Source organism: Ranitomeya imitator, chromosome 2 (genome assembly GCF_032444005.1).
Source record: "Ranitomeya imitator isolate aRanImi1 chromosome 2, aRanImi1.pri, whole genome shotgun sequence".
Taxonomy (NCBI): domain Eukaryota; kingdom Metazoa; phylum Chordata; class Amphibia; order Anura; family Dendrobatidae; genus Ranitomeya; species Ranitomeya imitator.
Window position 1 is genome coordinate 119,582,311 of NC_091283.1, and position 18,291 is coordinate 119,600,601.

Sequence of the window (18,291 nt, forward strand, 5' to 3'; positions counted from 1 at the left end):
GATCTTTTTGGAAGCAGGAAGGGCCCCAGTGATCCCGGGAGACCCGCACTGACCATGTCAGGTTTTCTCACTTGCGGTACTAGTATTTTTCCGTCTTATTGCAACAAAACTCGAAATATGGACTTTCTCGCAGGGACCCTTCATCTGTAGTTCTTCCCTACCGCGTACCGTTAGATCTGTTGGACCTTAATGGTCCTGGGGATCTTACAGTAGACTCCTTTTTTGATCCGGACAGACTTTACTATCAGGGAAGGTCACTCCCCTTTTTTCTCTGCGTTCTTGTCATCCTAATGAGTCTTCAGAGCTCGCCGCTCTGTTTTTTCAGACTTTTTTCCTTATTACCATCAAGGCAAGGTTGCCCTCAAGCCATCCCCTTCCCTCGTTGCCAAGGGGGTATTGTATTCCCACTGTTGCAGGGGCATCGTCCTCTCATCTCTTTCCGCTCCAGTCCACAAAACGGAATGGGTTCTCCATAATCTGGAAGAAGTGAGTGCTCCGAGTGGGTACGTATCGAGGACGGCGTCCTTCCGAAGGTTGGACACTTTACTTGGGTTCCTCGATGGTAAGTAGGCTTCCTGATGGTCGCAGGAAGGGTTTAGCCGTTTTATCGGCCATGTTAGCCTGGTGGATTCTTTTCTCCATCCAGGAGTCCTTCCGTGCTAGATATCAGCCTATCTCCCTGTCTGAGGGCTCTAGGCACCAGACGTCGGCAAGCACGACCGCAAGCTTGCGAATTCCTCCAGTCTGCATTCATTCTTGAAGCACTATAATTCACACACTTCCACAGATGTGAGTCTGGGCAGGCGGACTTTGCAGGCCGCGGTGGCGCACTTGTAAGTAGGGACGTCCCATGGTCTGTGTCCCCCAATGAGGCGAAGGAGAAATAGGGATTTTTGTGTACTCACCGTAAAATCCTTTTCTCCGAGCCATTCATTGGGGGACACAGCTCCCTCCCTATTAGTTTGTGCTTGTTTTTATCATTTGATATGTTATACTCTCATATATAATGTGACATGCTATACGCTTATATGTTATTGATCTCCTACTGCTTTTGCACCGAACTGGTTAGCTGGGAGCCAGCAGGAGGGTGTATACTGCAGGGGAGGAGCTAACTTTCTTTGTATCACTTAGTGTCAGCCTCCTGGTGGCAGCAGCATGCACCCATGGTCTGTGTCCCCCAATGAATGGCTCGGAGAAAAGGATTTTACGGTGAGTACACAAAAATCCCTATTTTTTTAATCATCATTCTGCCACCACTTTAGGTGCTGGAGCTTTCCTTCCCTTAGTTCCCAGCATTCAGTTGTGTGCAATTATCTAATGACTTGGCCTGAACAGAAAGAGTACTCTTGTTGTGCCTTTATACAGAGACAAAGACCTAGCCCTACGTCTTTATGAGTCTTAACATCTCTGCTCATAGATTGATTGCACTTGACAACAGGCAGTGGACAGGAAGACAGACAGAACGCACCTGTGGCCAGCATTTTGAAGTTATTTTGGGGAGGTTTATAGATTGCTTATCTAGCCCACTGTCTATGAAAGTTGTCTGAAATATCTGACCGCAGCCCTTTCATTGGGGGCAAAACAGGAAACTTCTGAGAGGCAGCTATTTTATTTTTGGCTCCTCCCAAGGACTGCAGTGTCTGGCCAGGCAACTTGCCCTTCATTCAGAAGATGCTGTGTTCATGGCTGTGAATGAAGACTGTAAGGAAATGAATACTTTTCCAGTCACCCATGACAGCACCCTTATATTCGTTGGTGCTGTCATGGGTTCCGTAAAAACACATTACTGGTAAGTAATATACAATGTGTTTTCTGTGTTAGATTTCTTTCAAACTGAAAAGAATGTGGGTTTTTTTTTTCTTTTGCTGTTGTATTAGATGGTTTGCTGACATAAAATGGGTCAGTGTTCTTACTTATCAAGCGTTGTGATGTTCCTAATCTGCGAGTACTTGAGTAAAGGAGCCGTGCACTATTTGCTGGTGAACATGTGAAGGCTAGATCTAGCATGGCCAGATATTTAGAAGGGCTCAGGACAGTGGTTTCCCGGAGAGACTCTCTGCTTATCTAAAGCGAAGAGCTGTTCTGCCAGCTTCCACAGCGGTCTATCTGACGCCAGCAGTGCCAGCTGACACAGCAGGACACATCCATTCATCTCATCTGATTGTGCAGATCAGAGCCCTGCTGTTTATTTCATTTATTGATTGGGAGGCTTTGAGGAATAACATGGCAGCCTTCAGATAAGCCATGAGGTCTGAATAGGGCTGGCACTGAGCATGCATTTTAACCCATTTATAGAAACTTTGATTCCAAGTTAAAAATGCCTTAAAGGATCCTTCTCGGTCTTCTATGCCATGCCTTAAAGGGGATTTTGGTTAGAATGTTTCTTTAATGGCCAAAGAGGTGTTAAAATATTTAAACCAGCTGTTACCCACCCTCCCACCTGTTTCAATGCCACTGCTTCTCTGCCACTGCTTTGATCTTTGCTCATGACTACAGCTCACCGCTGCAGCCAATCACTGACTTCAGTGGCTGTGTCTGTGTAAATGCTTCTAGCCACTGAGGTCAGAGATTGATTGGCCGCAGCTTTGATGTGTGATGTGCTCATGATGTCGCCAACGTGTGGTGCAGACGGATTGCCATAGCAGGAAGTGGGAGGGGCTACTGAAGGTACCTATTTCCATTGTCTTTGTACTATTTTGAACCTCGGGGTAGTCTTCATGTCTCCTGGAGATGCGGAATTCTAATAATATTAGTTTTGCAAAAATATTTATAGTAGGCAAATATTCGAGTATGTGATGCATGTACAGATCCAAAAGATCGTGCTATTTCATAATGCATACAGTACGTGTAATCCAAAAAAGTACATATTAAGGCAGATGTGCCAGCAAAATCCTATGAATGACGCGCTCAGTAATAACCATACACAACCCATTATAGTTACACTAGTTGAAGGCCCGATGCTATCGCATAGGGAGGGCGGTAATGTCACGATGGGGCAGGCATGCGGTGCTGTTGTTGTCTAATGGCATCCTGTGATCTAATGACTTTTGCATCAGGGGACTCATGTGCTTGACGCCTATGCTTATATGCATTGTTTTTGTCCCAGCGATGATGTTGCTCTTCAAGAGTCTGATTAGACCTTTGTTGTCTTCGACGATGTGCCTTTGCTACTTTCCTTTCATTGTCATACTTTTTATGAGGAGCCATGTTGGCGTTGATATTTGCTTTTTAAAGGGGGTTTCCCACGAATAAATGTTCATTTTAAAAATTGTCTGTCTGACCGTGTACTGAACATACCACAGCTCCTGGGCAGGGAAGGAAGCAAAAGACAATACTGACATTACAGCAGGAGATCGCAGAGGATACATTTTGTGAGGTAAAATATTTTTTTAAAAACAGTCAGTGAAATATTTTACCTCACAATGAATCCTCTGTGATTCCCTGCTGTAGTAATGTCAGTATTGTCTTTTGCTTCCTCCCCTGCCCAGGAGCTGTGACTAATTAATTCTCAACCGCTATTTTGAGAACGTTGCACCATAGTTATCATGGGTACTATAAGATTATTAATTTCTCCTGTTATTAAATATCAGGTCATTATTATAAATAGTTATTGGTATTGTGATAAATACTAATCTAGGGGAGTGTCCGTTTCCTTATATAGTGAATAATAATGGGCTTGGTTACATATTCCCCAGCTCATTGTGAATGACCTAGGATAGAATCCAGTTTTATACAAAACATTATTTATTGTAAAATCCAGCTGTCAATATCTAGGGTCTTACAAAAATAGTCCACATAGGTGACTAATAACTTCCCTTCAGTTGTGACCCATGATCAGTTTGTGAAAATCATAGAAAAATCCACAAAAAAATAAATACTACCGCCTACATGAGTTTCTCGGGGAAGGGGGGAAAGCAACTTTTCTCCTTCGCCTCATTGGGGGACACAGGACTGTGGGGTGTATGCTTCTGCCGCCAGGAGGCTGACACTAAGTAAACTTGAAAAAAAAAAGTTAGCTCCTCCTCCATCGTATACACCCTGACACTGGCTACCAGAGACCCCAGTTTATGCTTAGTGTCTCAAGGAGGCACATCTCTGGGTCCTGGATCGTGGACCCGATTTTTCAACACCTTTGGATTGAAGGGGCGACGGACCTTTTTGAGGGTCCGATCTCCCCAAACCATCAACGGGCAAGTACGTGCGATATTTCTCCACGTATCCTTTCCCGCTACGTGGGATTATTCACCGGACTTAGCCCTGACCACCCTGAGGTACCTAAACTCCAGGCTGTACAGGTGCCCGTGAGTTGTCCGTGTGTTCCCCCTGATTTCTACACCCCTGTGGGTGTTAGCTGGGGTGGTGACGGTCCCTCTCCTTATCCTGGGGATAATGGAGACAGGGTTCCTGCACCGTCATTTTTTTCTATCCCTCGTTGAGGGATCTAGTGGCGAGGATATGTCTCTCAGCCCCCCCCCTCCCCTCCCCCCCCCCCCCGCCAATATCTATAGGAGGGTTCACAAGGGGGGCTCCTGGCTTTACCTGTACATCCTCCGGGAGTGCGGTACCTCATTTCAGCGGCCGGCGCGACGCTGCGGCATGATCCGGGTGGTCCCGGCTGCTGTGTCATGCGACGCTGTAGCGTTGTCGGCGCTGCAGCGCAGCGACGCTGCAGTGTGGTCCGGCGGTGCGCGGTTTTAGGAACAGCGCTGCTGGTACGGCGCCGCTATGCCCCCATAGGCTTCGGACCTGCCTAGCTGCTTCTCCTCATGGGGCAACTTCCTGGAGCCGGGACTTCCGGCCTTCGGACCGCGCTGTGAGGCTCCGCCCCCTCCGGTGCGTCATTTCCGGTTCCGGCTCTCCGTGCCCTACAGGGGGAAAATTGAAGCCCCGGCTTTGGGCCTGTTCCAGGCCGCAGCATCTCTGGCGGTCCCTCCCCCTAAGGCCTGCTGTACATTTAAGACAGCGTTTGTTGGGCCTCACATCGTGCCTTTAGGATCCATCTCGGTACTCGTGGGGACACAGGACTGGGGTAAGTGCTTCTTCCTGCATCTGGCTGAAGCATTCTTTTTTTGTCCCAGTCTCTGGCCCTGGGTATAGCATTACGGATCGTTATGTCTAGAAAGGTTGACTCACACGGTTCTTTTTTCCAGTTGTGTATCTTGTAGTACCCTTTTTCCGCACGCCCAAAGTAGTCGCCTATGTGAGGCCTGTGACGCTGAACGTGTCCAGGAGCCCCCCCTTGCCAGTCCTCCAGTAGTCTCCGGCTCCGGTCCCTCAGGCAGACGCTGTGGTAACCCCACCGGAATGGGTCACGTCCTTGTCACAATCCATGGCGTCCCTTACTGAAGCGATCAAATCTCTGCAGACCCCGGCGGTCGGGACCGATAATCCACCTGTCTCAGAGAGGGCCTCGGGATCTCAGGAGTCTTCGGCCTGCAGGGGCCGCGCTCTCACTCGACAGACGCATGGAAAGCGGATTCGCAAAGCGTCTCCCAGGCACTCAGGTGCTTCCGCATCTTGGAGTTCCGTATCTCGCTCTCCTTCCCCTGCAGAAAGCGGTGAAGTTGAGACTGACTACGAGTCGGAAGGGTCTCTTAATTTTGATAAACCTGGATTTCAGGAGTCAGTAGACAGCCTAATTGAAGCTGTCAATCAGTCTTTGGGGATAGAGGACAAGCTCGTCTCTGCCTCCGATCATAAGGTTTCGTTTAAGCGGACTAAACGGGCCCATAGGGTTTTTTCCTCTCATCCTGAGTTCGAGGACCTGATTCGTCGCAATCGGGAGCACCCGGACAAACGCTTTTCAGGGCAAAGAGCTCTGAAGGCTAGGTATCCCTTTGCTTCGGAACTTTGTAGCGATTGGGCAGAAAATCCTTCTGTAGATCCTCCAGTGTCCCGTTTAGCCTCTAACACGTTGCTATCTCTCCCTAATGGATCATCAATTAAGGATCCTACGGATCGTCTTATAGAGAGCTTGGCTCGTTCCGTCTTTGAGGCCTCAAGCTCAGCACTTTTTCCTTCCTTTGCAGCAACTTGGGTTGCCAGGGCTATGATTTCTTGGTCAGACTCATTATCTAAGGCTCTCCAAGAAGGTAATGTGTCAGCAGAATTGGCTGAAATGTCGTCTCAGGTAGCTATGGCCAGTAGCTATCTGATTAACGCATCTCTGGACGCGGCAGATTGTGCTTCTTCGGCTGCGTCTAATGCTATTGCCATCAGAAGGGCCCTTTGGTTAAGGTCCTGGCGGGCTGATTCTACCTCTAAAAAATCTCTTACATCCCTGCCGTATCAGGGTGGTCGTTTGTTCGGAGAAAAGCTGGATCAGCTCATTTCTGACTCCACAGGAGGGAAAAGTAAGTTTCTTCCTCGGCAGAGGGCTAGACAGCCTTTTCGGCGCCAATTCCAGGCCCGTTTCAGAACCTTTCGCTATGTCAGATGGGCCCCAGCAGCAGGTTCTCCTGCGCAGGGTCAACCCAAGCAGGACCGAGACGGTCGGACCCCTTATACAGCCAGCCAGGGGGGAAGAATGCGTCCCCAGTCCTCTAGATCCAGAGGTTTTAGGACGCAAAGATTTTCGGCCAAGTGACTGGAGGCCTCTTCCGGACGTCTCCAAAAAAGTAGGCGAACGTCTACTTTTATTTCGCCAGGTCTGGTGTCAGGTAATCCACGACCAGTGGGTGGCAGAGCTCGTATCTTCAGGTTACAAGATAGAGCTGGTTCAGCTGCCTCCTCCCCGGTTCTTCCCATCCCGTCTTCCCAGGTGCAAATCTCTTCGTCAAAGCCTGTTCAATTCCATAGAGCCTCTCCGTATCAGCGGTGTCATTTCTCCTGTTCCAAAGGAAGAAAGGTTTCAGGGCTTTTATTCCAATCTTTTTGTAGTCCCCAAAAAGGATGGAGCAGTGAGGCCTATCCTAGATCTCAAGCTCTTAAACAGGTTTGTCCGCGTTCGTCACTTTCGGATGGAGTCTCTACGGTCGGTCATCGCTTCTCTGGAAAAGGGAGAATTTTTGGCCTCAGTAGACATTCAGGATGCTTATCTTCATATTCCCATCTTTCCGCTCCATCAAAGATTTCTCCGGTTTGCCGTAAACAATCTACACTTCCAGTTCACGGCATTACCTTTCGGACTGGCCTCCGCTCCCAGGGTGTTCACAAAAGTCATGTCGACTGTGGTGTCCATTCTGCACTCCCGAGGTATAGTCGTCTTGCCATACCTAGACGATCTGCTGATCAAGGGACCGACATTTCTATCTTGCAGGGAAAATGTCGGCATCACTCTGGACACCCTTTCCCGTCTAGGTTGGGTGGTAAATTTAAAGAAGTCTTCCCTACAGCCGTCTCGAAAAATCTCTTTTTTAGGCATGATCTTCGACACCTCTCAAGCCCTAACTATCCTTCCCCAGGACAAGGTCTTAGCCCTTCGGCAGGAAGTGAAGAATCTTCTACAACCATACCCTCATACGATTCGGTCCGGGATGAGGATGTTAGGAAAGATGGTTGCAACCATAGAGGCGGTTCCGTTTGCACAGTTTCATCTTCGACCCCTCCAGCGTGCAATCCTATCAGTATGGAACAGAAATCCTCTCTCTCTCAACCGCAAATTTCAGTTGTCTTTCCAGACCAAGCAGGCTCTCGCTTGGTGGCTAAACAGCTCATCTCTACTCAGGGGAAAGCCTTTTCCCCCAACCAATTGGCTAGTGGTCACAACAGATGCCAGTCTCCTGGGTTGGGGAGCAGTGTTCTTCCATCATACAGCTCAGGGACGCTGGTCTCCTCAGGAATCAGATCTCCCCATCAATATCTTAGAGATTCGAGCAGTCCGGCTAGCCTTGTTGCGTTTCCACCACCTTCTGGCGGGTCGCCCTGTCCGAATTCAATCGGACAACGCAACGGCGGTAGCCTACATAAATCACCAGGGGGGCACCCGCAGCAAGGCAGCCATGAAGGAGGTAAAACAGATTCTACTCTGGGCGTAGAGAAATCACTCTGTGATCTCGGCGGTCCACATTCCGGGCGAAGAAAACTGGGCGGCAGATTTCTTAAGCCGTCAGGGCCTAGCCTCCGGGGAATGGTCTCTCCATCCCGAGGTTTTTTTGCAGATATGCCATCTTTGGGGAACTCCAGATGTGGATCTAATGGCATCCAAGTTGAATGCCAAGGTGCCCAGTTTTGTCTCTCGGTACCGAGATCCCCAGGCTATCGCTGTGGATGCGCTGGTACTGTCTTGGAACCAATTTCGTCTCGCTTATCTGTTCCCTCCTCTGGCACTGCTCCTGAGAGTAATCAAGAAGATCAAATCAGAGAGAGTGCCGGCCATCCTGATAGCTCCGGACTGGCCACGACGGACCTGGTATGCAGACCTGGTACAACTTCTCGCCGGGGTTCCTTGGCGGCTCCCCGATCGGCCAGATCTTCTATCTCAAGGGCCGATCTACCACCAGAACTCAGAGGTCCTACGTTTGACGGCCTGGCCGTTGAATCTTGGGTTTTAACTCAGGCTGGGTTTTCTCAAGAAGTGGCTGATACCATGATCAGTGCACGTAAGTCCGTCTCGGCCAGGATTTATTATCACACTTGGAAGGTGTTTCTTTCCTGGTGTAGAGAGCGCGGGCTGCCTCCTCTGCGTTTTTCCGTTCCAAACATTCTAGCCTTCCTTCAAGCAGGCCTGGTTTCTGGGCTTGCTCCTAGTACTCTTAAAAGGCAGGTTTCGGCTTTATCAGTTCTTTTTCAGAGCAAGATTGCTGCTAATCGTCAAGTCAGGACTTTTTTTCAGGGAGTCGCTCATAAGGTCCCTCCTTATAAGACTCCTTTGGAAGCTTGGGACCTTAATCTGGTCTTAAGGGCTTTACAGGACGCTCCTTTTGAGCCTCTTCAAGAGGTTTCTTTGATGTTTCTTTCTTGGAAAGTCGTATTTTTAGTGGCCATAACGTCCATAAGACGGGTATCGGAGCTGGCAGCCCTTTCTTGTCGTCCTCCTTTTTTGCGTTTTCATCAGGACAAGGTGGTGCTCAGACCATCACCGTCCTTTTTGCCGAAAGTTGTTTCATCATTTCATATCAATGAAGATATTGTTCTGCCCTCTTTTTGTCCGGCACCTGCGCACCGTGTAGAAAAAGCTCTCCATACGTTGGATCTGGTGAGGGCTCTGAGGAGGTACGTTTCCTGTACGGCTCCTTTTCGCCAGACAGATGCTCTGTTTGTCCTTCCGCAGGGTCGCAGGAAGGGATGCGCGGCTTCAAAATCTACCTTGGCCAGGTGGATAAGGGCGACCATTCAGGAGGCTTATCGCTCCATGGGCATGACGGTTCCGGCCGGAATCAAGGCTCATTCGACTAGAGCGGTAGGGGCTTCCTGGGCCGTTCGGCACCAGGCCTCAGCAGAGCAGGTTTGCAAGGCTGCGACCTGGTCTAGTCTGCACACATTTGTTAAGCATTATAATATTCACTCCCAGACCTCTGCAGATGCAAGTCTGGGTAGAAGAATTCTTCAAGCGGCAGTGGCGCATTTGTAGACAAACATTATCTGGATGTCTTTTACTGGTGTTATTTTTCCCACCCAGGGACTGCTTTAGGACATCCCACAGTCCTGTGTCCCCCAATGAGGCGAAGGAGAAATAGGGATTTTTGTGTTACTCACCGTAAAATCCTTTTCTCCGAGACGCTCATTGGGGGACACAGCTCCCTCCCTGGTAGCCTTATGGCTGCTTTGGTTATATCTGATTACATTAGTCAGTAGGATCTTTTCTAGACATAAAGTTTCTGTATTTATGCTGTTATACTATTTTTTGTGTTTTTGTTCTCCTACTGCTTTTTGCACCAAACTGGAGTCTCTGGTAGCCAGTGTCAGGGTGTATACGATGGAGGAGGAGCTAACTTTTTTTTTTCAAGTTTACTTAGTGTCAGCCTCCTGGCGGCAGAAGCATACACCCCACAGTCCTGTGTCCCTCAATGAGCGTCTCGGAGAAAAGGATTTTACGGTGAGTAACACAAAAATCCCTATTTCTATGATTAAATTCCTTTTGAACTCTACATTTATTCCATTTGGTTTCAAAGTTTTTAATTACGGTAATTTATGGATCGGTTCAGTTTCTATTAGTTTCGAACCCTACGTCGTCCTCTTCTCTGAAGGGGAACATGGTCGATGATCCTAAATCTGAGTTTTCTCCTTTGGATTCACACTCGGTACAGTGCTTGGAGACTTGTGTCTCAGGCCGCCTCTTGTTCTTACGGTGTGTCGGTGATGGCGGACTCAGGTCTTGAGATCCCGTGTCCTCTCCCCGATACACCACAAGGAGAAGAGCATTGTAGTAGATAACAAATGCAGAACTCAGCGCTTATAGGTACGTGTGCCTCAATGTTAGTCCGATGGAAGAGGCGGCTAAACTATTACGCAGTAATATAAGGAAGTGTCATTCCGGGAAAGTGCAGCGAACATTATTACTAACACATTATATTCTGTAAATTGGGTTTTTCCTCTAGTGCAGTTGGATCATTTCTTTGTAATTAGTTTTAATCAGCTTTGTTTTTTTCCCCTTTCTTTGTAATTGTCTTTTCCTAGGGTGGTTATTTCGGACAAATTAGAAATACAAAGAAATCTTCTCAGAGGTTAAAAGATGCTTTGCTGGATCACGACCTGGCTCTTCCTTTGTGCCTGTTAATGGCTCAGCAGAGGAACGGAGTGATTTTCCATGAGGGGGGAGAGAAGCATTTAAAGCTGGTGGGGAAGCTGTACGATCAGGTCAGATATTTCTACATAGTGTGAACTAGTCCCTGTGCGCCACGCTGCATTACTGTGTGGTTGCAGTAACAGAAATGTGTCCTGCCTTTCCTTCCTGCAGTGCCATGACACACTGGTTCAGTTTGGTGGTTTTCTGGCATCCAATCTAAGCACAGACGATTACGTGAAACGCGTTCCTTCCATAGATGTCCTATGCAACGAGTATCACACGCCTCACGATGCTGCGTTCTTCCTGTCCAGGCCGATGTATGCACACCACATTTCAGTAAGTAATGATCTGCAAAAAGAATGTAATGCCAATTAACTATGATGTACCCATGTACCCGCAGCTCCCTAGAGACTGCCCCCTGTGCGAGTAACTGAGGCCTGTTGTACTTGTAATTCCCAGCTAAGATCACTAAGCGATCATCTACGGCTCTTCAAACTCCAATATTTAATATGCCGAAATAAGTAGCTTTTTGTCTGCATAGATTTTCCTGTTTGTTTTCCTTTAAAGGGAACCTCTCGCCAGTTTTTTTGTATCCCAACAAATGCCATCACCATATTCAGCTGTTTTTTTTATGCATTTCGCAATTGACTACATTTGCCTCCTGACTCCTGTACACCTCAAAAATACCATTTGATCCTGCGCTGTATGTAAGAGGCTGGTCCGGTCTGACGGGCGCCCTCCTTGTGGGGTTTGTTCTTCCTCTCTGCTAGTAAGTCTTCCTCCGGGTCTGATTGATGTGGATGACGTGTCCTGCGTCATCCACATAGCTGGACAAAGTCTTGCGCCTTCGCAGCAGCATCGCCGGCCGTGCAGGCTCAAGGGCATGTCGCTGGTCCGAGCGGTCAGTCCTAACTTGAGACAATCCCTTTAATGATGTACCTGCCTAGATCAGGAACGGACAAGACGCAGGTCTGCTTTGAATATCTCGCAATCCCAAGGGGAACCTGTTGTATTGAGTTTCTTTTCTTGTAGGCATGTGACTATTATTTAATAGGATTTTTAGAAAAGGTAAATTTTTTTTTTCTTTGTTTTTAACCTTCAGTCCAAGTACGACGAGCTGAAAAAGACTGAGAAGGGAAACAAACAGCAGCATAAGGTGCACAAGTACATTTCATCCTGTGAAGTCGTCATGGCTCCTGTCCACGAAGCAGTCGTTTCCTTGCACCCTCCTAAAGTATGGGAGGACATCAGCCCCCAGTTCTACGCCACGTTTTGGTCCTTGACAATGTATGACCTCGCTGTTCCCACATCAAGGTACAACAGAGAAATCAACAAGTTGAGGATACAAATGAAAGCCATTGACGACAATCTTGAAATGGTAAATTGGACACTATTGCTCCTTCTCACCCTTTTGTCAGAATCAGGTTAGATCTAGATCTACAGATTAGATGTATAGATACAGTTGTGTAAGGGGGATTTAGGCTAATATATAATATATTGCTGTAGTCTTTACTGTTGTGATTTCTATACTTTGTAGCCACCAAACAAATTGAAAAAGGAGAAAGAGAGATGCACTGCTCTCCAAGATAAGCTGGTGGAGGAGGAGAAGAAGCAGTCTGAGCACGTGGCTCGAGTCCTGCAGAGAATGAAACTGGAGAAGGACAGCTGGCTTTTGGCACGTAAGTCCAAGACGCAAATGTCACAGGGTTTCCTTCGTCTCTTGACTTTCCTCTGATCATGATGGCTTACCTATGGTTCATGATGGTGTTTGGACATACAGGTTTTTCACAGTTTTTATTTCTACGTTGCTTAACCTCCGAAAACTGGACATAACTCCGTGTTTGAGCTCAGGATCTGAGACCATTTCAAAAACTCCAAGGCTGTATGATACAGTCGACATCTGCCTTTAACAGCAGCGAGCAAACCAGGAATTGCTGATAGCGGCATTTAAATGGTTTGGTTGCCTGTGTACGCGTATACAGATGCATCTCGACCCAACCACACTCGCTGCCCCCAGATGCCACCAACACTTGAGATGCGATGTATTGCCATCTTGCTCCTCCTGATTGTCAATTTCACTGTTTACTGAATTACAGGATTGCAGGTTCAGATACCGAAAAGGGACTAAAAAATGTTTTTTTAACAATATTTTTTTGAAAAGTGTGTTTATTTAAAAAATAAACAAGCCGTTATATGGGTTCGTCAATGGAAAAATTAAGTTATAGCTCTTGGAAGAAAAGGTTGAGGGTAGGGAGTGGAAATGACTTGTTCTGAAGGAGTTAAAGTTTTGAAGTACGTGCTTGCTAGCTTAGATATTCTAAGGTAGCTAGGTAGAAGTTAGCAGTAGTCATGAAAGGGAGTCTGTAACCAGGGTTTTCTATGTAATCTGAAAGCTCTATAATGTAGGATGTAGTGCTGCGGTAGCACACTTATGCAGTGAGGAGGCAGTGACCCACAAAGTTCAAACACAAAACTCCTGTAATGTGTTTCATCACAGCATTAAATGTCCCAATTAACATACAAGTGCATATAATCTCAGATCATAGTATTAGTGTTCATTTCTCCGCACTACATACTACACGGCATCCTTCCGTTTACAGTCATTAAACACGCTGGCCTTCCCTTTGACTTGTAGCCGAGGGCGACTGCACCGCCGTGTCATTGTCTTTTTCCCACAGCCTTACACAGTCCTTGATATACTCCTGTTTGCAGTCGTTACACACGCCAGTCCTCCTTTGGGTACAGGACAGTCTACCTCCAGTTCACCTTTGGGCACAAGACAGTCCACCTCAGAGACCTGTCACCGTGGATAGCAGCACCACTGTGTATGCTGTGGGTGCCAGGCCTATTGGCTCCGCTTTGTCCTGTGTCTCTTCACACAGACAAAGCTCTGTAGAGCCTCTGCTCTGCACTCTCTCCACCTACACCAACTGACACTGGCCCTGACACACCCAAACCCTTTACTGCAGGGATTTTATCAAGGAAACCTGTGACCTTCAGCCACATGGAAAACCAGGGCCTGGAATGAAACTGACTCCACGCCTACCATCCTGCAGTCTGTTTCACAACACAACATCCCAGAGTAGGTTTTCCCTACATCTGCCTTGGACACTAGAATGTCCAAGACTACACTTAATTTTATCATTTCTAGTCTGCATTGCAGCCACTGCGACACCTGTGACTGCCATGCACTCCTATGGCCTCCATGCACAACCTGGGGAGGACACAGCGACCCCTACCTGTGTCATCGGTCACTGCTTCACCATTCCAATTACAGCTACACCTGCGACTGCAATACCCCCTCATGGCCTCACTACGCCTCTGTGCGCATCCTGGGGAGAATAAACCGCTACCCCTACCTGTGACACCGATCACTGCCTTTTACATCAGTAGTTGAAAGCCAAAACCAAGACTGGGTGATAAATACACAAGTCGTGACGTGTTTCTATTGTACTTTTCCACTGATTGTTCCTCTCCAGGTTTTGGCTTACAAATTCTGAGATCAAATACTGACCAAATACTGAACGTGTGTACGTGGCCTCACTTGGCTGTGTGCTGCTGTTTTCAATAGAATCTGTGTTTTATCAGCAGGAGATTATCACTAGAGGACATGCTGCCTTGTGCCTGCTAGTCCAGCCACGCCCCCAGCACTGATTGGCAGCTTTCTGTCTCTATATATTGTACACAGGAAGCTGTCAATCAGTGGTGTGGGAGGGGTTGTAAAGAGCTCAACAGTCAGAGCTCTGCTAGATCTTCAAAAGAGAACTAACTTCTCACAGCTGCTGCACTTAGTAAACTAAGTGATACATTGCTGGAATCAGGTTCCCTACCTCATGCTACTTTCAGATTACTTAGGAAAAACCTGCTGACAAGAACAGCTTCTACAAAGAACTGACTGAAAGCAAGGTTGCTGTTTACCTCCTGGTGAAAAATCCTTTCCATTCTCAAGAACGCAGGTATTTTTAATGCTATAGCGCACAGCTCGCTGCCATGGTTAACAACAAATGCAGACGAGGAGCGTATGCTTGTAGGATTCATCACCAGCCTCGGTGCCACTAGTGTCCTTCCATTCAGAAGATTCAAAGTTGCCAACGCTTGCAGTTTTAGAGAGTGGGCATTTCTACTATGCCACCAGCCTGATCTGTCAGTCTTCAGGAGCACACTGCCCCCTGGCAAGCAGGAAGCCGGGAGGCCGAGGATCGGTTCGCTCCTGAAGATACAAACTTGGAAATGTCTCTTCAATGAAAATAAAACTTTCTTGTGAGTGGGCTGATCACTGGCATCCCAGAGGTTAAATGTTCTAGAAGTCTGACGTCTTATCCGTGTGACCTAGTTTTGTACCTCCTAATAAATGTGCATTGCATCAGCATGCCGATGTCTAGGGGGACGTGTGAAATTCGAGTCCTCCTATAGCACATTGTGCTCAGAGTAGAGCTCGGCACATTACAACTTTTCTTCTTGTTTCTGCTCTGAAATGATGAAGCTGCTAATCTGCTGATAAGATACCGAAATCGCTTACTTCGTTAGATCTATTGAACCATGGAAATGTTTGCGTAGGTGAAATGAAATAGAATTCAAAAGAAGTGAAATTTTGTAACTTCCCCAAAATCTAATCAATGAGCTGCATGCCTTCAGCGCCAGGCCGGATCGACTCAGCACTCCTGTCATACCCGCAGCGCATATTACTCTCTGTACAGAGGGGGCAAGGTTGGTTGTGGAATAGGGTGCCCCTTGGCGTAGCTAGATCTATGTGTGGTAGTAACTGCAGACCTGTCCCTGGCTTCATATGCCATTCTTTATTTTACCCCATCACATACGTTTCAGTGTGTGGCGGCATGGATTGTTCTTTTATTTCTGTGTGGATACTACTATGATTAAGATAAGAACAGAAATGCGTTCCTACTTTGTGGGTCCCTAGAGAATATAATGAAAATTGAAAATGCTGCTTTTTTTTCTGGGATTTTTTCATTCCCAAATGTCATATCTTTCTGCTATCCAGGGCTATGGAGTCAGTAAGCCGAATCTCCGGCGACTCAATTTCCCTGACCCTGACTCCACAACTGGTCACTACTGAGCATGTACATAAAGTGCAGCACAGATTCATCTCCTCTACGACTCCACAGCACTGGTCACTACTGAGCATGTACATAAAGTGCAGCACAGATTCATCTCCTCTACGACTCCACAGCACTGGTCACTACTGAGCCTGTACATAAAGTGCAGTACAGATTCATCTCATCTATGACACCACAGCACTGGTCACTACTGAGCATGTACATAATGTGCAGTACAGATTCATCTCATCTACGACACCACAGCCCTAATGTGCAGTACAGATTCATCTCATCTATGACACCACAGCACTGGTCACTACTGAGCATGTACATAAAGTGCAGCACAGATTCATCTCATCTACGACTCCACAGCACCGGGTCACTACTGAGCCTGTACATAAAGTGCAGCACAGATTCATCTCATCTACGACTCCACAGCACTGGTCACTACTGAGCCTGTACATAAAGTGCAGCACAGATTCATCTCTACTACTCCACAGCACTGGTCACTACTGAGCATGTACATAATGTGCAGTACAGATTCATCTCCTCTACGACTCCACAGCACTGGTCACTACTGGGCATGTACATAAAGTGCAGCACAGATTCATCTCTACGACTCCACAGCACTGGTCACTACTGGGCATGTACATAAAGTGCAGCACAGATTCATCTCCTCTACGACTCCACAGCACTGGTCACTACTGAGCATGTACATAATGTGCAGTACAGATTCATCTCCTCTACGACTCCACAGCACTGGTCACTACTGGGCATGTACATAATGTGCAGCACAGATTCATCTCAGCCACGACTCCACAGCACTGGTCACTACTGAGCATGTACATAATGTGCAGTACAGATTCATCTCCTCTACGACTCCACAGCACTGGTCACTACTGAGCATGTACATAATGTGCAGCACAGATTCATCTCAGCCACGACTCCACAGAATTGGTCACTACTGAGCATGTACAAAAAGTACAACACATACTCATCTCATCTACGACACCACAGCACTGGTCACTACTGAGCATGTACATAAAGTGCAGCACAGATTCATCTCATCTATGACTCCACAGCACTGGTCACTACTGAGCATGTACATAAAGTGCAGCACAGATTCATCTCAGCCACGACTCCACAGAATTGGTCACTACTGAGCATGTACAAAAAGTACAACACATACTCATCTCATCTACGACACCACAGCACTGGTCACTACTGAGCATGTACATAATGTGCAGCACAGATTCATCTCAGCCACGACTCCACAGAATTGGTCACTACTGAGCATGTACAAAAAGTACAACACATACTCATCTCATCTACGACACCACAGCACTGGTCACTACTGAGCATGTAGATGAAGTGCAGCACAGATTCATCTCATCTACGACTCCACAGAACTATTCACTACTGAGCATGTACAAAAAGTACAACACATATTCACCTCATCTACGACACCACAGCACTGGTCACTACTGAGCATGTACATAAAGTGCAGCACAGATTCATCTCATCTACGACCCCACAGCCCTGGTCACTACTGAGCATGTACATAAAGTGCAGCACAGATTCATCTCATCTATGACTCCACAGCACTGGTCACTACTGAGCATGTACTGTACATAAAGTGCAGCATAGATTCATCTAAGCTAAAAGGCGAGATCCTTAGATCAGGAACAGAACAGACATTTCTAGGACATTTCATAACTTTCCCAAATTCTTATGAAAACATATGCAGCGCATCCTGCATGGTACTACTGTACCCAATTATATATTTTCGGAGTTGGTCCATTTTATACCAACTCCACCAAGATGATCACAGTCCTGCTGCTATCTGCCATTCTGGAGGACACCAGGTGACTTGTGCAGACTCGCACAGTGCAGGATTTTGGGTAATATTTGACAGCTGTTTCTTGAAAGTCGGAACAGGTAGTGGTAAAGAAGCCACCCATAATAAGACCCTCAATGGTTCTCAGGAAGCGGTCAAGTAACAGGAAATCCTCTGAAGCAAAATTATCACTAAATCATGGGGACACTCTGAAACAGATCGCAAAACAATGCTTGGACTGGCCGTTTGCTCTTCCGAGAGTGACAGCTATATAGAATTACATGAAGCTCTCACATTCTGGCCGTTGGAGCTGAAGGCCAGTCCAAGCATTGCATTTTGATCCTGGTATGAGATACACAGCTGTCTGACTCTTCCCATACAGAAATCTGTACGGAAAATTGCCCGTGCACCCTGTCTGCAGTCCAAAACTGCATGCTGCTGAATGCAAGATGCAGCGTGTTTTCTGACTCCATATTGTTTAGTAGGGTCGTTACTACTGGTCGTCCACATTGACTAAATTGGTCTGATTATTTTGGGTCATGCCGGCTAGTAAGGCGCTGTGGAAACCATGCTTGTTTCTGCAGTAACCACATATAGTTAGCCACTATCTGTACTTGACCATGTCACCACCGGGCCATCTGACCTTACTCTTGGGTGATGAGTGAGCCTTCCCTTTGGACATTCTTGACATTTTTAGCATTTCTCTGTGATGTCACTAGTAAAGCAAATGTATC

At 47.1% G+C, this 18,291-nt stretch overlaps 1 protein-coding gene across 1 annotated transcript in view; it reads left to right on the forward strand.

Annotated features, from left to right (window-relative positions):
* THOC2 (THO complex subunit 2) overlaps positions 1–18,291 on the forward strand; it is a 166,844-nt gene that overhangs the window by 78,899 nt on the left and 69,654 nt on the right. The window contains exons 21-24 of the mRNA XM_069747183.1: positions 10,558–10,737; positions 10,838–11,002; positions 11,769–12,044; positions 12,204–12,345. Coding sequence (XP_069603284.1) covers positions 10,558–10,737; positions 10,838–11,002; positions 11,769–12,044; positions 12,204–12,345 — 763 coding nt within the window. The remainder of the gene's footprint in view (positions 1–10,557; positions 10,738–10,837; positions 11,003–11,768; positions 12,045–12,203; positions 12,346–18,291) is intronic.